Source organism: Neovison vison, chromosome 11 (assembly GCF_020171115.1).
Source record: "Neovison vison isolate M4711 chromosome 11, ASM_NN_V1, whole genome shotgun sequence".
NCBI lineage: Eukaryota > Metazoa > Chordata > Mammalia > Carnivora > Mustelidae > Neogale > Neogale vison.
The window spans coordinates 88,203,706-88,225,035 of record NC_058101.1 but is presented as its reverse complement, the minus strand read 5'-3'; the positions used below and the strand labels follow the sequence as shown (position 1 = coordinate 88,225,035).

At 35.2% G+C, this 21,330-nt stretch overlaps 1 protein-coding gene across 9 annotated transcripts in view; it reads left to right on the top strand.

The window, feature by feature from the left end:
* Window positions 1-21,330, top strand: part of KIAA1109 (KIAA1109 ortholog) — a 214,429-nt gene that overhangs the window by 148,083 nt on the left and 45,016 nt on the right. For 7 of the 9 annotated variants that reach the window (XM_044224067.1, XM_044224069.1, XM_044224068.1 and 4 more), the window contains 8 exons: window positions 6,453-6,550; window positions 7,486-7,671; window positions 9,203-9,371; window positions 10,890-11,101; window positions 14,572-14,770; window positions 18,119-18,178; window positions 20,131-20,357; window positions 21,090-21,290. In XM_044224067.1, the coding sequence (XP_044080002.1) occupies window positions 6,453-6,550; window positions 7,486-7,671; window positions 9,203-9,371; window positions 10,890-11,101; window positions 14,572-14,770; window positions 18,119-18,178; window positions 20,131-20,357; window positions 21,090-21,290 (1,352 nt within the window). The remainder of the gene's footprint in view (window positions 1-6,452; window positions 6,551-7,485; window positions 7,672-9,202; window positions 9,372-10,889; window positions 11,102-14,571; window positions 14,771-18,118; window positions 18,179-20,130; window positions 20,358-21,089; window positions 21,291-21,330) is intronic. The other 2 variants (XM_044224075.1, XM_044224074.1) reach the window with 1 other exon arrangement.

The window sequence follows — 21,330 nt, the reverse complement described above, 5'->3', positions numbered from 1 at the left end:
AAGATTTTAACTTTATACCATATGATGACTCTGCTTGTTACCCAGTAAATCATCTGTGGCAACCCTTATATTTTTACTATGCATCAAGAGTAGATTACAGTTTGGATACCTTTTATTTCTCTTTGTTGTCTGATGGCTGTGGCTAGGACTTCTAATACTATGTTGAACAAGAGTGGTGAGAGTGGGCATCCTTGTCGTGTTCCTGATCTCAGCGGGTAGGCTGCAAGCTTTTTCCCATTGAGGATGATATTTGCTGTGCGTCTTTCATAGATAGATTTGATGAAGTTCAGGAATGTTCCCTCTATCCCTATACTTTGAAGCGTTTTAATCAGGAACGGATGCTGGATTTTGTCAAATGCTTTTTCTGCATCAATTGAGAGGACCATGTGGTTCTTCTCTCTTTTCTTATTAATTTGTTCTATCACATTGATTGATTTGCAAATGTTGAACCATCCTTGTAGCCCAGGAATGAATCCCACCTGGTCATGATGGATAATCTTTTTAATGTGCTGTTGGATCCTGTTTGCTAGGATCTTGTTGAGAATCTTAGCATCCATATTCATCAGTGATATTGGTCTGAAATTCTCCTTTTTGGTAGGGTCTTTGCCTGGTTTGGGAATCAGGGTAATGCACTACTGGGTATTTACCCCAAAGATATAGATGTAGTGAAAAGAAGGGCCATCTGTACCCCAATGTTTATAGCAGCAATGGCCACAGTCGCCAAACTGTGGAAAGAACCAAGATGCCCTTCAACGGACAAATGGATAAGGAAGATGTGGTCCATATACACTATGGAGTATTATGCCTCCATCAGAAAGGATGAATACCCAACTTTTATATCAACATGGATGGGACTGGAAGAGATTATGCTGAGTGAAATAAATCAAGCAGAGAGAGTTAATTATCATATGGCTTCACTTATCTGTGGAGCATAACAAATAACATGGAGGACATGGGGAGATGAAGAGGAGAGGGGAGTTGAGGGAAATTGGAAGGGGAGGTGAACCATGAGACACTATGGACTCTGAAAAATAACCTGAGGGTTTTGAAGGGACAGGGGGTGGGAGGTTGGGGGAACCAGGTGGTGGGTATTAGAGAGGGCATGGATTGCATGGAGCACTGGGTATGGTGCAAAAATAATGAATACTGTTATACTGAAAATAAATTAAAAGTAAATAAATAAATAAAATTCAGATTTCCTTTTGCTTCTCTCTGTATAAAAATAAAAAAGAGGAGTTATTCCATTAAAAAAAAGAGTAGATTACAAATGAGCATCTTAGTAATAGTTTTAGATTTAAAGAGGAAATATATGTTTGATTTTAAAAAGATTCATAAGATAAAGTATTCATATGCTTTACATATACATATACATAAGAGTATATCATATTCGTAAGGTAAAGTTTTAAGAGGTATTAGAATGGAAAATAAGTTAACTGCATAAGAATTTTTGAGGCTAAATATTTCCAGTATGGATATAATCATGTTAAAATAATAGTGAAGCCACATCTATAAATTGCTATCAAGAGGAGATTCCTCCATGTTGATGAATAAATTCATTTATTTAACAGATTTATTAAGTATTTGGATATTCAATTATAATTTTAATGAGTTCTATGAATGACAAGAACAGGGTGCTGTGTCTGTGCCAGAGGAGAAGCTAATCTAGTTGAAGAAACCAGAAAAGACTCTACAGAGGAAGTCCTATTCCCAAACCTCATAAATGAAATATCTTTGGCAAGAAAGGAGAGGTAGAGAAGATGCAGGTAGAGTTTAAGGACAAGTATTCAATAAGGCCCCAAAGGGGGACAAAACTCATTGCAGTAGGGAATTAAATTGTGTAATACCCATGTGGACAACAGATTTTCCTGATTCTCATGAGCTGCCTCTGATTTTATCTGAACTCAGGGAACTACTAAATGATTATATTGAAGAGGCACAGTAGAGCTATAGAATTTCACAAGTTAAGTTTTAAAAAATCAGCTCAATTGGTAGCCTTGGAATTTTTCTGAAAATAGTTGAATACAAACCATTAACGAAGAAAAAAAATAAACAGCAAAGTTCTTTCTGCCACTGAAGGTGCCTCTGTTTGGGGAATATACAGAAGTTTTGATGTGGCCCATTTACCTGGTTAAAATCGCATTACAACTTTGAGATGTGGAAGTTAAGAATATTTTAAGCTGGTTAATTTGTATGAGTTCTAAAGAATATTTTCAAGTCTATTATTACTGAATATGTGTAATGAAAAAACATATAAAAATATATAGACTTTTTTTTTTAAATAAATAGACTCTTAAAGTAACTTTGAATCTTTGATGGTTAAAAAGCTAGCATTGTAGAGTTCTAGTATCAGACTGGCACTATGAGTTGCCCTTAAGGTAGTTTTGATGAAAGAGAAAGAAAAGCTTTTCTTTTCATTTTATTTTATTTTATTTTATTTCTTTTCAGTGTTCCAAAATTCATTGTTTATGCACTACACCTAGTGCTCCAAGCAATACGTGTCTTCCATAAGGAAAGACTTTTCTTAATGTTCAAATTTCAGTCAGTGAGGAATTTCAAGTATATTCCTAGGTCTATGAAGAATGAGCTGGAAAGGAAAACTAGAAATTAATGTTCTAACCATGAATGTTTACTAATCACTGTGAAGCATTCAGATACCGAAGTCATTCAGTAGCTAGGTCTAATCTCTGAACCATTCCTTCTTGACAATAGAGTGAACTCTAGGAAAAGAGCTGAAAGTAAATCATTTATCATCTAGCTGGTCCTGGGACCTTATGGAGCAGAAATTTTACAAAACTGCAGAGCGCTATTGAGAGGGAATACTTTGAACCCTTGTAGCCAAGTTTCTTAGTATTCTAATCTCTGTATTGCTTCCCTACTTCCCCCATAATCTTCATAGTTATTGCTTTATTTCTTTATTTCTTACACTTTTTCCTTATGCTTGTCTTTAATATTAAATTTAGCTCTAGGCATTTTCTTTTGTATAGAAATACTCATTTACAGCAATCATTAAGTTTGTTAGTAAAATTCTGGCTCAGTGGGTTAAGCCGCTGCCTTCGGCTCGGGTCATGGTCTCAGGGTCCTGGGATCGAGTCCTGCATCGGGCTCTCTGCTCGGCAGGGAGCCTGCTTCCCTCTCTCTCTCTCTCTGCCTGCCTCTCTGTCTACTTGTGATCTCTGTCAAGTAAACAAATAAAATCTTTAAAAAAAAAAAATTCTTTTTTTGAGGAATCAGTTCTTACAATTTTACTGTCCACAGACTCCCTGGGTTTTAGAAAGATGTAGGTAAGCACTGACCTAGTAAACAGAAGAGATTTAGATTTGAATATGGACAGCCATCTTAGAAACATATAAGGAGGTTACCTTCTGAGAATTGGGCCAATTATATATTTAATTTAAAATGAGGTAAACAAAATGTGGAGTTAATGTGACTAATAGTGTCTCTGATATTTCTATAAGCTAAAATTATGGTGCAATATATTTTGTAAGAGGCAGAACTCTTCTAAATTTTAAGAAAAAAAATTTTCTGTGACTACATAAAAGATACGGCAGTGATAGGATCAACAAAACAAATAGGCTTTTTAAAAAAATTAACTTTTTAGAGCAATTTTTGTTCCACAGCAAATTGAGGGAAATTACAGAAATTCCTGGATATCTCCTGCCTCCAGTCATGTATAGCCTCCCCCATTATCAACGTTCCCCGCCAGACTGGCACATGAGTTACAACTGATGAATCTGCATCAGCAACCATTATCACCCAAAGTCCATCGTTTACATTAGGGTCCACTCTTGGTGTTGTACACTTTGTGGCTTTACACAAATGAATAATGACACGTATCTACCATTATACAGATACTGTATACTGTATACACTATATAGTATAATGTATACATTATACAGATACTGCATACTACTCCTACATAAAATAATGTATACATATAATAATGTATATGTACACATGTAATGTATACATATAATAATGTATACATTATACAGATACTGTATACTACTCCTACAGAGTAGTTTCACTGCCCTAAAACTTCTTAGTGCTCCACCTATTTATCCCTACCTTGGTTGCTTCCGCTTCCACATTTTGGCAGTTATGAATAAAGCTGCTACAAACATCTGTATGCAAGTTTTTATGTGGACATAAATTTTCAGCTCCTTTGAATTGCAACCAAGGAGTATGATTGCTGGATCATACAGTAAGAATATGTTTAATTTAATAGAAAATTACCAAAAGTCATCCAAAGTGGCTATACTGTTTTGCATTCTCACCAAGAATGAATGAGGGATATTGCGGCTTCATCTCCTTATCAGCATTTGGTGTTTCAGTGTTCCAGCTTTTGGCTATTCTAATGGATTTGTAGTGGTATCTTAGTATTAATTTTCATTTCTTGATGGTATGATGATGCTCTGCAAAGGATCTTTTATTGTGCTTATTTACCATCTGTGTATCTTCTTCGGTGAAATGTCTATTAAGGTCTTTGGCCCTTTTTTTTTTTATTTTTGAAGATTTTATTCATTTATTTGACAGACAGAGATAACAAGCAGGCAGAGAGGCAGGCAGAGAGAGAAGGAGGGAAGCACGCTCCCTGCTGAGCAGAGAGCCTGATGTGGAGCTCAATCCCAGGACTCCAGGATCATGACCTGAGCAGAAGGCAGAGGTTTTAACCCACTGAGCCAGCCAGGTGCCCCCTGGCCCATTTTTTAATCATGTTTTTTGTCTTTTTTAGGTTTTAGAGCTCTGCATATTTTAGACAACAGTCCTTTATCACATGTATTTTTTGGAAGTATTTTCTCCCAGTTACAGTTGTAAAATAGAATCTTTTTCTTTTGTAAAATAGAAGCTCTTAATTTTAGTGAAGTGCAGTTTATCAATTCTTTCTTTCATGGATTGTGCCTTTGGTGTTGTATCTAAAAAGTCCATAAGGAAGGTTATTTATGTTTTCTCCTATGTTATTTTACAGGACTTTTATAGTTTTACATTTTACATTTAGGTCTGTGATCCATTTTGAGTTAATTTTTGTGAAAGGTATAAGATCTATGTCTAGATTCATTTTTTTTGCATGTCGATATCCAGTTACCCCAGCATCGTCTACTGAAAAGACTGACTTTCCTTCATTGTATTGCCTTTTCTTTTTTGTCAAAGATCAGTTCACTGTATGGATCTGTTTCTGGGCTTTTCATTTTGTTCCAGTGATGTATTATTTGTTTCTTCTTTCACCAACCCCACACTCCAATGTTTACTGTAGTCTTGAAGTCAGAAAGTGCCAGTGCTCTAGCTTAGTTCTTCTTGGCTATTCTGGGCCTTTTGTCTTTCCATACATACTTTAGAATCAATTTGTTGATATCCACAAAATAACTTGCTAGATTTTGATTGGAATTGCATTGAATTTAAAACTGAAATTGGGAAGAACTGACATCTTGACAATATTGAGTTTTCTTGTCTATGAACATGAAATACCTCTCCATTTATTTAGTTCTTCTTTGATACTTAGCCTCAGAATTTAGTTTTCGTCATGTAGCTCTTATACATATATTGTTAATTTATACCTGATTAACTTAATTCTTGTGATATTAATATAAGTTGCATTGTGTTTTTAATTTCAAATTCCACTCTTCATTATACAGTATACAGTATACAGGAAAGTGATTGACCTGTAACCTTGTAATCCTGTAGCATTGCAATAATCCCTTATTGGTTCCAGCATTTTTTTTTTTTTGGTCATTTTTGTCAGATTTTCCACATATATAATCTTGTCATTTGTGAACAACAAAGACAATTTTATTTTCTCCTTCCCAATCTCTGTATCTTTTCTTTCCTTTTCTTGTGTTATTGCATTAGCTAGGACTTGACGTATGTTGAACAGAAATGGTAAGAGGAATCATCCTTGCCTTATACTTTATCTAAGCCTAGGGAAGTTTCAGGCTTTTCACGATTGAGCATATCATTTTAACTGTAGACCTTTGTAGATATTTTCAAATTGAGGAAATTTTCCTCCTTTTTTTTTTTTTTTAATTTGTAGGACAAACCTTTGCTGTCACACTCTTTATTATTAGCACATATTACCTTATTTTAAAATTTCATCACCTTTATTTTTTCTTTTAATCTTGTTTGCAGCATATAAAAATGTAAACAACAGGTTCACATATTTGGTTAAAGAAATCAATTCAGTTTACTATTTTCCCCTCAGATACATTTTCTGAGATATATAATTATATTTATTATACATATAATGTTTTTAGTCCTTATAAAATGTTCTTAATAAATGCCTAATATGCAGTATTATCCCTAACTTGTAAAAATCTGTGTCAGTGAAATGTGTCATGGCTACAGTCTGTACTAAAGAATAAGTTAATGATCAGAAAAAAGAAAATAACTGTTTTTGCACAAAATTATTATTTTCCTCTTAAAGTGATTGCCCCAGACCCTCAATTATTTAATCTCTTTAGGTGGGGAGCAGCCTATTCCTCTTTGGAATGAACATGATGGAACAACAGATGGAGATAAGCCTAAAATTCTACTCTATTCCCTGAACTTGCAGTTTAAGGTAACATATAAGTAATTATACTTTTTGAAGTATTTTTCTAAGTATTTAATGTATTCTAGTTAAAGGAATTCATATTATACATAAATGTGTGAGTAGAAAATAAAAATGAAGTATGACCCCATCTACTCAAGAGGAAAAGCTTTAGCAATTGAATGTCCTTTAGGACTTTTCTCTGTTTGTACTTTTATATATGCATATGTTTATGCATATATTTGTGCTTGGATACCTTTTCATGTCAGAACATATAGATTAACTTTATCTTCCTTAATAGCTGTACTATTTTTTATATAGTTGTAACAATTTATTTAACTGCCCCCTTCTGATAAATATATCAATTTTTTCTAATTATTATAGCTGTAAGTTACTCTGTAAGAAGTATTTTGTTCATTTGTCCAATTAACAGTAGTACCTTAATAGAAACCTTAGTATTTCCAGTACTTTCGATAGCAGTGTTTAGGCGCCTGGGTGGTTCAGTGGGTTAGGCCTCTGCCTTCACCTCGGGTCATGGTCTCCAGGTCCTGGGATCAAGCCCCACATGGAGCTCTCTGCTCAGTGGAGGGCCTGCCTCCCCCTCTTTCTCTGCCTGCCTCTCTGCCTGCTTGTGATCTCTGTCAAATAAATAAATAAAATCTTAAAAAAAAAAAAAAAAAGCAGTGTTAAAAATACTGTTACCTAACGATTAATTATAATTAATGTATTTAACTCATTGAACAGTTCAGATGTTAAGTACAAAATATTAAAATAAAATTTAGGAGTTAAAAAATTCCCTACTAATATGAGAAATTAAAGAATGTTTCCAGTTTTATTAGATCTTTAGACAGCCCATGTGTATTTTAAAACATAGCTACTTTATCGTATGGAAAGATTTCATTTGAGTGAGTGCATACTGTTGATTTAAGATTACTTTTTTCCTCCTAACCTATAATCTGCTCTAGGGTATTCAAGTAACAGCCACTACTCCATCAATGAGAGCTGTGAGATTTGAAACTGGATTGATAGAGCTGGAACTTTCGAACCGACTTCAAACCAAAGCTTCACCAGGGAGTAGCAGCTATCTGAAACTGTTTGGTAAATGTCAAGTGGATTTAAATCTGGCATTAGGACAAATTGTCAAACATCAAGTGAGTACAGAATACGCTGATATTAGAATTTCGGCTTTTAAATTTTGTATATAAATTTGAATTACTTTATTACCATACTTTAAAAAAGAATTTAACATTCCTAAATTTCCAATTTTAAATTGGAAAGAAATGTCATTTAAGAAGGCCTTTACATGGGGCACCTGGGTGGCTCGGTGGGTTAAGCCTCTGCCTTTGGCTCAGGTCATGAACCCAGGGTCCTGGGATCGAGCCCTGCATCAGACTCTCTGCTCAGTGGGGAGCCTGCTTCCCCCTCTCTCTGCCTTCCTCTCTGCCTACTTGGGATCTCTCTCTGTCAAATAAATAAAATCTTAAAAAAGAAAAAAAAGAAGGCCTTTACAGTTTTAGTTTGGCATTTCATTGAGTGTTTTTGGGTGGTATATTGCTATAGTTTAGTGCAAGTGCAGTCTCATGAAGCTTAATTCAGCATCTTCATAAATACTTGTTTATAATTGCTCTTGATTTTGTTAGAATTTTTTTTTTATTTTAGCACTCTGTTCTAACAATTGGTAAGTTTTTAAAATGTTACTAAGTTTCTTAACTGCCTGTTTAATACTGGCAAGTTTTGCATACTGTAATGTTAAACATAGGAAGTTTTACATATACCAGGTTTTACGTAGGCATGTACACATATATATCACACACATATTTGTATATATGTCTATACACATATGTGTATGTATGTCTATACATGTATGTGTATATATGTATAGAAAGTTTTACACACATACATACACATTCACAGCAATAAATCAGATTTTGTTTTATAAAAATAAAATTTTGATAGCTCATTGGGGCATTTTTTGTTATTGTTCTTATTTTGCTAGAAATTATTATGTAGATCTTAACCTTTTTCCTTCTTTTATTTGAAGAATTAATTAAAGGAATATCAGTCGTACTTTCTAAATTGAATGGCTATATTAAACATTATGTGAGGAAATAAATGAAGAAAAATTTCTTGCCATCTTTAAAAAAACAGTAATTTTTTTCCAAATGGAAATACATATTAAGAAAAGAAAGGATCTAATTATCTTGGAATAGTTAATATGTTGACATTAAGAATATGGACCTTGAGGGGCACCTGGGTTAAAGCCTCTGCCTTCGGCTCAGGTCATGATCCCAGGGTCCTGGGATTGAGCCCTCCATCGGGCTCTCTGCTCAGAGGGAAGCCTGCTTTCCCCTCTCTCTCTGCCTGCCTCTCTTGCCTACTTGTGTTCTCTGTCAAATAAAAAACAAACAAACAAACAAAAAAAGAATATGGACCTTGTCCTAGCTTTTCTATGAATTTTATGTATGACTTCATACTTACTTCTTATTTACCCATTCATGTTCTTTATTAATTTCAGGTGTTTATGGTACAGAATATAAGGAATGTATCATTGACAAATAAAACTGAGAAAAGTATACACTAGTTCATTTGATGAATAATACTATTAATTGTTAAAACTTTTAGGTTTTTTTATCAAAATGTCTTCCATTACTTGCTTTTATTGAGCTTTTAATTTTATTTTAGGTTTATGAGGAAGCTGGTTCTGATTTTCATCAAGTTGCCTATTTTAAAACCAGAATTGGATTAAGAAATGCCCTCCGAGAAGAAATCAGTGGTTCTTCCGATAGGGAAGCTGTGCTTATTACCTTGAATAGACCAATTGTTTATGCACAACCTGTGGCCTTTGACAGAGGTAAGATAAAGTCCATCAACACTATCTTGTTGGATTTAGAAATGTTTTGGCAATGTTGGATAAAAATCATCTGTAGTGTACCAGTGTAAATGCTTGATAGCTGAACATCTCCTAATTCTGAAATGTGAGCATCCAAGAAAAGTGTTTTGCTTATTCATTTTTTAAACTTACTTTACTTTTTAAAGTCATTTCTTTTCTACATGGATATATAGGATGTCTGATTCAGAATTTTAATTGTAATGCTAGGTTTTTGGTTTCAAAAATTGTTGCACCCATTTATTCTGGCACTGTCTTTATTCATTTATTCTGTAAACATTTACTCTCTGGAAGTGGAATAGAGATATAGAAAACAGGATCCCTGCCCTCAAGGACCTCTCAGTCCAGTGGGAGAGAGCAAAGTACACTACAGAGAGGAGTTGGAGATACCTGTGCCCCAACTGAGGGAGTCTTCTAACTTTGCCTGTGCTTCTAAGAGGAGAAACTAATCCTTCAGATTTGACTTGGAGTCAGGTGTTCACCAGGGAGACAAGGAAATGAAGCTAGTCTTATTTACCTTTGTATATGACAGTCTATAACAGTCCCTAGCTTATAGTAATAACTAAATAAATATTTACCAAATGAGAGAGAATATGAATGAATATATATTAATACAGTAGCCTAAAACATGTAGCAGTTTTCATAAAAGAAAATAATAGGAAAAAGGACTGAACAGATAAGAGTCTAATTTATGTATATTGGGCATATATGTTGGAAATGTAGAAGTAATGAAGAACCATTTATGAAACCATTTAAGATTTAAATTGGTGGTAGGCATTAGCTGGTGATAAGTCTGTTAGAAAACTATTCTTTTGGCAGTGTTATAGAGAATGTTTTATTTTGCTAAATTCTGTGCACTTTTTTTCATTTCACATCTTACTAACCTGTCATCAGCTTTCAACAACTCCTTAAAGTACTTTCTACTCTTTGTGTCCATGACACTTGCTTTTCCTTCTGCTTCCCTAGCCCCTTCAGTTTTCTCCCTCTTTAGGTTCCTCCTTCTTTACACTGCATTAAATGAAGGTTTTCCTTAAGGTTCCATTCTTGTTACAGACTCCGATGTCTTGGCCTCTCTTTGCAGGTCATATCTTTTTAATGTATACTCCTACTGTTAGGTTTCTCTCCTTCAAGAATTTTTAACAGTATAACAGCAAGCTTTATAAGGTCAGGTACCATGTTTTGTTTTCATATCATTTCTGTTGCATCCTAATACATAACATCTAATAGGCATTTCACAAATAATCTGTTAAGTGAAAAAATGGACCTGGAATGTTTTCTTCTTTCTGCCATTATGCAGTTGCCTGCTTTCATTGTCAAATTGACTATATCCTCTTAGATCCTTTCCAATTCTAATGCTATAATTTTCTCACGGGAGTAATTTTTACTAATCAGCCAGATTTTACAACTACTGAGTTTTACTTGCCTTCTAGCCTTACAGCTTTGATTTTAATTTTCTTTCCAATCCACCTTAATTATAAAAAGCTGTGCTGTTTTGGCTGAATTATAAGGCTGCCTATGACAACTGGAATGAACAACGAATGGCTTTACATAAAGATATTCATATGGCTACAAAGGAGGTAGTAGATATGCTACCAGGTATCCAGCAAACATCAGCCCAGGCCTTTGGGACTCTCTTCCTCCAGCTTACTGTGAATGATCTGGGAATATGCCTGCCCATCACGAATACTGCACAGGTACAAAAAATCAAATCATAGTCCAAGATTAAGAATACAACATTCTACTTACCATTTTTGTGTATATAGACTATAATAATTTTTTTTGGATTAACAGTTTATAATTGAGTTTAATAAATAGCAAGTAAGATTGGATTCCTTCAGCCATTATTCATCCTTAGTGTATTAAATATGAATCTCATGAGACTTTGCCACAGAATTATGATGAGATTGATACCTATATGATAAATCTTAAGTTTTTTTTAAATTTATTTTTTATTTATTTTCAGCATAACAGTATTCATTATTTTTGCACCACACCCAGTGCTCCATGCAATCCATGCCCTCTATAATACCCACCACCTGGTACCCCGACCTCCCACCCCCCGCCCCTTCAAAACACTCAGATTGTTTTTCAGAGTCCATAGTGTCTCATGGTTCACCTCCCCTTCCAATTTCCCCCAACTCCCTTCTCCTCTCTATCTCCCCATGTCCTCCATGTTATTTCTTATGCTCCACAGATAAGTGAAACCATATGATAATTGACTCTCTCTGCTTGACTTATTTCACTCAGCATAATCTCTTCCAGTCCCGTCCATGTTGCTACAAAAGTTGGGTATTCGTCCTTTCTGATGGAGGCATAATACTCCATAATGTATATGCACCACATCTTCCTTATCCATTCGTCCATTGAAGGGCATCTTGGTTCTTTCCACAGTTTGGCAACCACGGCCATTGCTGCTAAGACATTGGGGGTTCAGATGGCCCTTCTTTTCACTACATCTGTATCTTTGGGGTAAATACCCAGTAGTGCAATTGCAGGGTCATAGGGAAGTTCTATTTTTAATTTCTTGAGGAATCTCCACACTGTTCTCCAAAGAGGCTGCACCAACTTGCATTCCCACCAACAGGTAAGAGGGTTCCCCTTTCTCCACATCCCCTCCAACACATGTTGTTTCCTGTCTTGCTAATTTTGGCCATTCTAACTGGTGTAAGGTGATATCTCAATGTGGTTTTAATTAGAATCTCCCTGATGGCTAGTGATGATGAACATTTTTTGTATGGAATCAGAAGAGACCCCGAATCGCTAAGGAAATGTTGAAAAACAAAAATAAAACTGGGGGCATCACGTTACCTGATTTCAAGCTATACTACAAAGCTGTGATCACCAAGACAGCATGGTACTGGCATAAAAACAGACACATAGACCAGTGGAACAGAGTAGAGAGCCCAGATATGGACCCTCAACTCTATGGTCAAATAATCTTCGACAAAACAGGAAAAAATATACAGTGGAAAAAATACAGTCTCTTCAATAAATGGTGCTGGGAAAACTGGGCAGCTATATGTAGAAGAATGAAACTCGACCATTCTCTTACACCATACACAAAGATAAACTCAAAATGGATAAAAGACTTCAACGTGAGACAGGAATCCCATCAGACTCCTAGAGGAGAACATAGGCAATAATCTCTTTGATATCAGCCACAGCAACTTCTTTCAAGATATGTCTCCAAAGGCAAAGGAAACAAAAGTGAAAATGAATTTTGGGGACTTCATCAAAATCAAAAGCTTCTGCACAGCCAAGGAAACAGTCAAGAAAACAAAGAGGCAACCCACGGAATGGGAGAAGATATTTGCAAATGACAGTACAAACAAAAGGTTGATATCCAGGATCTATAAAGAACTCCTCAAACTCAACACACACAAAACAGATAATCATATCAAAAAATGGGCAGAAGATATGAACAGACACTTCTCCAGTGAAGACATACAAATGGCTATCAGACACATGAAAAAAATTTTAAGTTTTTTTAGGATTTGTTTATTTATTTGACAGAGAGAGAGAGTTCACAAGTAGGCAGAGAGGCAGACAGAGAGAGAGGGGGAAAGCAGGCTTCCCTCTGAGCAGAGAGCCCGATGTAGGGCTCGATCCCAGGACCCTGGGTTCATGACCTGAGCCAAAGGCAGAGGCTTAACCCCCTGAGCCACCCAGGTGCTCTGGTGAATCTTAATTTTTACCTGGAAAAATAAGCAGCTTAGTTTTCAGAATCTTTTTATTGTTTTGTTTTTTAACAAACAAGTCGTTGGCATTTAATTGTTAATGAAATAGAAGCAAAAGAACATTTAAGAATATTGTTTAATAATGTTTAGCAACCTCATCTAAAATGGGGTGGAGGATTTCAAAATGCCTTCAAGCTGCCATATTTAACTTTTTTTTTTTTTTAAGATTTTATCTATTTACCTGACAGAGAGAGATCACAAGTAGGCAGAGAGGCAGGCAGAGAGAAAGGAAGGGAAGCAGGCCCACTGCTGAGCAGAGAGCCCGATGCGGGACTCGATCCCAGGACCCCGAGATCATGACCCGAGCTGAAGGCAGCGGCCCAACCCACTGAGCCACCCAGGCGCCCCAAGCTGCCATATTTAATGGTAATGAAATTTCCAAGTTGTGTATACCAGATAAAGCAAGAATTTTCATAATTTATGGACATGCATATGAGACGAACAGAGGACTATAAACCCCTATCAAGGGTTGAACCTAAGAGGTTACAATTATATCAAATTCTGTCAAAATTTACCTTAACCTATAACCAGTTGCTGAATGAGTTTAACTTTTAGTATTTGTTAAGCAAGACATTGTGAAGAAAAATTCTGGGTCAGTGATTGACAACATGCCTCAGGAGTTGAAGAATGTTTTTTTTTTTAATGGTATTATGGACAGAGCTCAGGAAAGCCATATACACCAGAGGCAGTTGTCTAAAACAGAAGCTTGGGATAGAAAACTAGATAATTAGGGGCACCTCCATGGCTCAATTAAGTGTCACACTGTTGATTTCAGCTTAGGTCATGCTGTCAAGGTAGTGAGATCAAACCCCACATGGAGACTCACGTGGAGCCCTGCTGGGGCTTTATGCCAAAAGGAGTCTGCTTAAGATTGTCTCCCTCTCCCCCTCAACTGCTCATGCTCTCTCTGACCTTTTTTAACCTTCTGCAAGTAATAAAAAATATGAAGACAGTTAATATTCTACTCATGTGGAACATAAGGAATAGCATAGAGGACCATAGGGGAAAGGAGGGAAAACTGAATGTGAAGAAATTAGAGACAAACCATGAGAGACTCTAGACTCCGAAAACAAACCGAGGGTTACAGAAAAGAGGGGTTGGGGGGATGGGGTAACCAGATGATGGGTATTAAGGAGGGCACGTGCAGTGATGAGCCCTGGGTGTTATACGCAACTAATGGGTCATTGAACACTACATCAAAAACTAACGATGAACTATATGCTGGTTAATTGAACATAATAAAAAGAAAAGATGCTCATGGCATATGTACTCACTTCAACAATTTAAGTTTTTAAAAGTATACAACTTTCTAAGCTCCTTTTTAATGAAGATTTCTAATCTTGACTTTTTCTAAACTTTTGTTCCTACGAATCCTGTGAGAATTTCCAAATTTAAAACATTCTTTTATTTTTTAATGTATTTTGCAGTCTAATCACACTGGAGATCTTGACATTGGTTCTGCTTTAGTATTGACCATTGAAAGTACTCTCATCACTGCTTGTTCTTCAGAATCTCTGGTTAGTAAAGGGCATTTCAAAAACTTTTGTATTCGTTTTGCTGATGGCTTTGAGACGTCGTGGGATGACTGGAAACCAGAAATTCGTGGCGATCTAGTGATGAATGCCTGTGAGTGCCTTTTATTTTCTACATGAGGGTTAGAATTTTTTTAATTAAAAAAAAAAGGTAGAAAAGCACTGTCTTCATTTGTAAAACCAAAAGATGCTTAGCTTATAGGAATGTTATTGGCCTTTCTGAAATAAGGGCTCTTTTTAGTTAAAGATAGGTCATATTTGTGAAAAACTGCAGCTTTCAGTAGTTTTGGTAAATGAATCAACTAGGCATTCTTCTTGATAGTCTAGCATTTGAAGATTCGTTTACTACCTGATTTTTTCCTATGATTGATTTGTGAATGACCAGATAAAACATCTTTACTCTGTGGGGATCTTCAAAGGAAGTGATAAATGTGCAAGATCCAATTCATCACATGACATAGATCAGCAGGTTGTAGATAACCAGAAACAGGAACTCCAGTCATAAAATAATATTGATACAAATAAACTCACATGTCTAAATTTATAAGCTACAATGTGTAACTTGTGTGAATTCCTTTGATTCCATAATACTCAAGGTTGGGTGTAACTAAAGCTGTGTTTATATACAGTTTTGAAGATACGTGGTTTTATTTTTATTTTAATATAAGAAATGTTATAGCAGAGTTCATAAATCATCATTAATCTTCTAGTAAAGAAAAACTGTTTGAGGAATTAAAGGTTGCAAGCTAAAATTCCTCAGCCAATCTCTAAACCAAAATTAATACTTACTTTACAAAAGGTGGTATGCTGTTGTTTATGTAGTTTTTTCCCTTCTCCATTGGAAGAAAATTTTCTTCCCAGTTCTGGATCTTCTTTAAAGAACAAGAAAACTTTTCATAATTTTTATATCAAAAATTGAAGTTTTGGCTTTTCACTTTGACTAAAACCTAGATAAAGTTATGGGTGAAATTCTGTTGTGACTGCTTCTCACTTAAATAATTCATAGGTAAAATAGTGGAATTTCTGTGAAATACTTCAAGTTACTAGGAGGACTTGATATCAAAGTACTTAAGCTTAAAATTCATAAGAAGAATAATAGCCTTCTTCAGAAATCTTTACAAATAAGCTTCTATACAGTTGTTACATATATTTTTAAAAGTCACTAATAACTTTTGTGTCTTTTTTTCGTAAAATAAATTTAAATTACTGATTTCTAGTAAGATGATATCTTCACCTTTTTTATAATCATTAAAATGGATAAATGTATTTGGAAGCAAAGAGAGAATACCATTTCCTTAACAGTTTATTATAAAGGGAAAATGCCTAAGAAATATGCCCCTGAATCAAAATCAAAACGTATATTAAAAAGCTATAAACAATAACTCAGCACCTCAGTGTGTATTATACTAACTAAGTAGAATACTAATATGCTGAAAATTACTTATTTTAGTTTTTGTAGGCTACTAAATGACTTGTCTTTATGACATGCTTTTTGTTTGGTGTCTTGGGAAGGAAGCAGAAGAGTTGAGTATTTATTTTATTGACACAAATATTCTAAATTATAACAGGGGCAAAATAGTTTTTTATTAGTAATAATAAATAGAACAGAAATGACATTAAGTATTTTGAGAAAGGTTTGAATTAGGGTAGAGAAACAACGAACAGTAGAGTTATGCTATAGGATTTTTTTTTTTAACAGATCACTTTAAAATCAGGCCCTAGGAAAAAAGGTGATCTGGGTGAAATGCCTCTATAGGAGGATAATGTTTTCTAGGAAGTGCAGTAAAAATTAGAAAAATTTGTATGTAGGATTCAAAGGACCATGTAAGTAGATAGAAAAGATCAGACTCTTCACTAACATTCATTTATAAAAATTATATAAACCATTAAAATTTGAAACTGTGGTATTGTGGGGGGCGGTAAAGGAGATGTTTGAAAGCCTCAAGCTCTCTGTTAACACCTGGGGAACATGAGATCAAAAGAGCAGGAAAATTGCCCTCCTGGATTCAGACTAATGGTTGATCCAACTCAGCATTCTGTCTCTGACTCAGAGACCATAGGCAAAACAGGGAAGAGCCTCATTGATTTCCTTCTCCTCACTTTGAAGATTTGGATCTACTCCCCCCAAATCTTAATATTCCTTTTTAATTTATCATGGCTCTGTAATATATGAATTTATGTAATTTTTTAAATATTAATTTTTAAAAATTCTCTAAAAATTCTTGGGATTGAATGTCCTAGAAGTTTTCTATCCTTTTTTTTTTTTACTAGCTTTCATTTGGCCTCCATTATGTTACTCAAATTTCAGAAGGTTTTCATTACAGCATTCTTAGATTTGAAAGAGTTACCTAAGTCCCTTTTGTTCTGATTTATAACCATGATTTTAAAGGTTAATTAGACAATCTTTTACCCTAAGACAAGACACTGTTCTCTCAAATTCTGTAATTTGTATGTGAAGCACAGGTACCATATGGTTAAAAAATATAATTTAGATTTTAAAGTTATTGGCACTATCTTTTAAAAACCTACATAATAGATACTGTCACTTAATAGACTGTTTCTCTCAAAATAAGCTAGAGTATTTCTGCAACTCAGATTTGAGTAACATTTGAATAGCAACTTAGGTTACAGAATGAATTGTAAAAGGACATTTCATTTAAGATTTATGACTGTCAGGTTTAGACTGAAATTTTGTTTCTATGAAGGATTACTGAGAAAGAGTCTTAATCCTGTCCTTAGGCTTCACTTTTTGAAAAGTTGTCTCAAAGATGGTATGCCCCTTTACTGTTTAAAATTGTTGATTTAGTTCAACTCTTTTTTTTCTTTTTCTTCTTTCATTTTTTTTTTTTTAAGTTGAAGTTATCAGATTAAAGCTAAGTGGTAGTAAATTTTTCAGAGTTAAAGTTAGATGTGTTCCGGCGATAGGTCTATGACCTTAGGAGCTTAACTGTTATGAGACTGACATCATGGCAGTCAGTCATTTTTTTCCTCATAAAATGATCCATGGAAAGACAAGGCTAATAAATCATGTCTGTGACCTAAATGTGGAAGTTCTTATTAACAGAAAATTATTTTTAAACCATTTGCTTTCTCAAAGTGCCATTCACAGGATGGCACATATTGTCATAGCATCTGGAAACTAGAGTTTCAGAGTCAGTCAGGTATTGTCACATGCAGAATGTAAAGATAAAGCTGCAGTTAAATTCTTAAAAGCATAAAATAAAAAATGTTGAGATACAGAATATCTCAACATCTAAGACATCTAAGGTAGATGTTTCATATTTCATTCTACAGTTTAGAAATTGAGGCCTAAAGAAGCTAGTGATCCTATTTATATTTAGATAATAATCTTTGGTATTACAGTATAGTATTTAATTATAATATAATATTTAATCACAAGCATAATTTTATTGAAAACTATTTTGGGGGTGATTTTATGCAGGTGTAGTTCCAGATGGCACCTATGAAGTATGTTCTAGGACTACAGGACAAGCAGCTGCTGGTAAGTTCATGACTGGTATTACCTTTTTTACATAAATAAGTTAGATTTTGCTTTTTTATATCTATATATGTAAATATACATATATACACACATAAAGCCTTTATATTAACTTTGAGTCTTTAATTCTGGTGTTCCCTAATTTTAAAAAACCATTTTTATAGTAATATTAGCATATTTTTATTTATTTAACAATCATTTATTAGACACTTGCTGATATACTGCAAAAAATTTTAGGAAAGACAAAGACAGGATCTACTTTTCTACTCTATAAATTTGATTTATAATGTAGTTGAGGCTCTGCAGCATGACTAAGCTATAAGTGGTAAGTTCAATAAAACATGAAATTCTAATTGCTTCTGAAATCTGCTGAGGAAAGAGAAAAATTTCAAATTTGGAAGGATACTAGGATTAGAGACATAAGAGGCAGAGAGAGAGGCAGAGTCAGAGGGAGAAGCAGGCTCCCCACAGAGCAGGGAGCACAAAGGCAGGATTGATCCCAGGACCCTGGGATCAGGACCTGAGCCAAAGGCAGACACTTAACCAACTGAGCTACTCAGGTGGCCTAGAGAAAGCTTCTTTTAATATTTAAAAAGTATTTGAACTGGGACTTGACAGACAAAATTGTTTCTGAAGCAAAAACTGGAAGGGTCTGGGTCAGAAAATTCAGGCCGACAGAATATTAGTTATGCTGTGAAACCAGTGTCTAGTCAGTCAGAATTGTCCAGACTGGGTAGACAGAGTTATGTGAAAGTAATATGGGAAAAATATTAAAGGATAATAAGGAGTCTGAACTTAATTTGGTAGAAAGTGGGAGAGCTACTGAATTTTTGTGAGCAAGAAAGCAGACACTTTCAAGGATTAGAAAGGGAAAAAAATCTTGGGAAACTGGTTAGGAGATAACTAGAAGTTATAACCTGTCTCGACTAAGATGATAGTACAATGTACATTTTTATTGATTTTACTTGGTAAAGGTAAAGAGTAAGAGTGAGCTAAAGGGAGCTATTTAAGGGCTCTCAAAATGTCTGTGTGAGTAGAAGCTGATTAAAGTTAGTAGAATTCCTTTCTCTCCTTACTATTTCTTGTTATGCTCCCCAAACCTAGCCTTTGTGCTCATCCTAAGTAACTTGCCTCAGAAAATAGCAAGGCCAACAGTCCCACTGATGGAGAACTGAAAAGATTAGGAAATTTCCAGGAGTAATGTTAGAAGAAATGGGTGATAACTGAGGTAAATGCATATGTATTTGGAGAAAGGTCATATAAAAGTCATTGTCAGAACTCTGGTTTTTAAGTGACAGCCCATGCAAACTAGCTTAACCGAAAGGGAGAGTTTATTAAAAGGATACATGCAGATCACAGTTAAGCTTAGAAATGGCTATCTCAGTGAAGATAAGGAACAAGGTCAGTTCAGAGGCCCTCAGGAACTCTTGGATCCAAGATTTCAACTGCCACCAGGGCTTTCTTCTTTGCTCCTCTTTGGCTGCTTCATTTTCTTCATACTGCTGACCTCCTCACACATGCCAGAAGATATGGCTGCCCATAGCCCATGAGCCTCATTCCCCCTCCCTCAAGCACTAGAGAAGGAACCATTTTTTTTTTCCTGAAGTCCAGAGAAGGGTTTTTAGATTTCCAACTTTGACTCTCACCTGGCTTACTTATCTAATTCTGGCTAATAAGTGAGGGTCATGGAAATTCCCATTATAGCCATGGGAGGGTAGATCAGTTCAGGAGTGGGGGGAAGAGGGAATCCATTGTTCAGAGGAGAAAGAAGGGTACTGCACAGAGGAAACAAAGGTGCACACTCTGCAGAGGGAAATCAATCCCAGACTTAGTTGTGAGAGAGATTAGTTGTTAAATAAGACCATCATCCATTTTATTCCTGAAATATAGATTGATTTAAGTATCTGAACTCAATCAAGACTTACCAAAAATGCCACTTCTCTTTATTTAAACAGAAAGTAGTAGTGCTGGAACGTGGACACTCAATGTTTTGTGGAAGATGTGTGGGATCGATGTCCATATGGATCCTAACATTGGCAAAAGACTTAATGCTCTGGGCAATACCCTTACGACACTGACAGGAGAGGAAGACATAGATGACATTGCTGATCTAAATTCAGTGAACATAGCTGACCTGTCAGATGAGGATGAAGTTGACACTATGTCTCCCACCATCCATACTGTAAGTAAACTCACTGTTAGACTTTTCTGGACCAGCCTTTACCCTGAGACAGGGAAAAGATTGACTTAATGTTATTTATTATATTGTAGTTGATAATTGTAGAGGAAAGAAGAGAGTGATGATTTCCTGTGTCTATATTTTGTAATTTTTTTAAATTTCATAATATTATCTTTTCACTGATACTTTTCTTATTAGCTGTCAACAGACTTGTGCCTTAACCTATAGGTAATGTACTAACGTAAAAACAAAGTGAAAGCAAACCTATAGAGACAGACAGTACATTAGTGGTTGCTGAGGGCTGGGGGAATTGGGGATGGGGAATGGAGAAAGATTGCTGTTAGCTATGAGCTTTCATTTGGGGGTGGGTGGTAAAAATGTTCTAAACAGATTGTGGTGACAGTTGTACAACTGTGAATATACTCAAAACCAATAAATTGTTCATTTTAAATGGGTGAATTTTATGGCATGTGGATTATATCTTAGTAAACATGCTAAAAAATGAATCTGAAAAGCAAAGTGCTTATACACAAAATATACATATAAAAAATGTATTTCCCTCTGTACTGTATATTTTATAGTATAAATTATTTGGTAGTTTAAAAGCAAGTTACTCTCGGCTTTTATTCTGGTATTGGTTTAAACATTTTTTAAATTTCTTTCAACTGTTTCATGAAATAGTCCTGTTCTTAGAAAGAAATTTTTAAAAAATTAATGTTACTGTTTATTATTTAGAGTTCAGATGGAAGTTCAGTAAGTGGAGATGGCCACAAGCTCACCTTTGGGCAGCGACTTGTAAATCACCTTCTAGGCCTGACGCCCCCAAATCAGCGCCATTCTGTTCCTGCAGAGTATCTGTGTGACCCAGAGATGTGGGGCTCCCCTCAGTCTAGCCAGTCCCATTTGAGAGCATGCAGAGCTCACTCATGGGGAAATGTAGGTAGCAGCTACATAGATTCCTTATGAAAATGAAGGG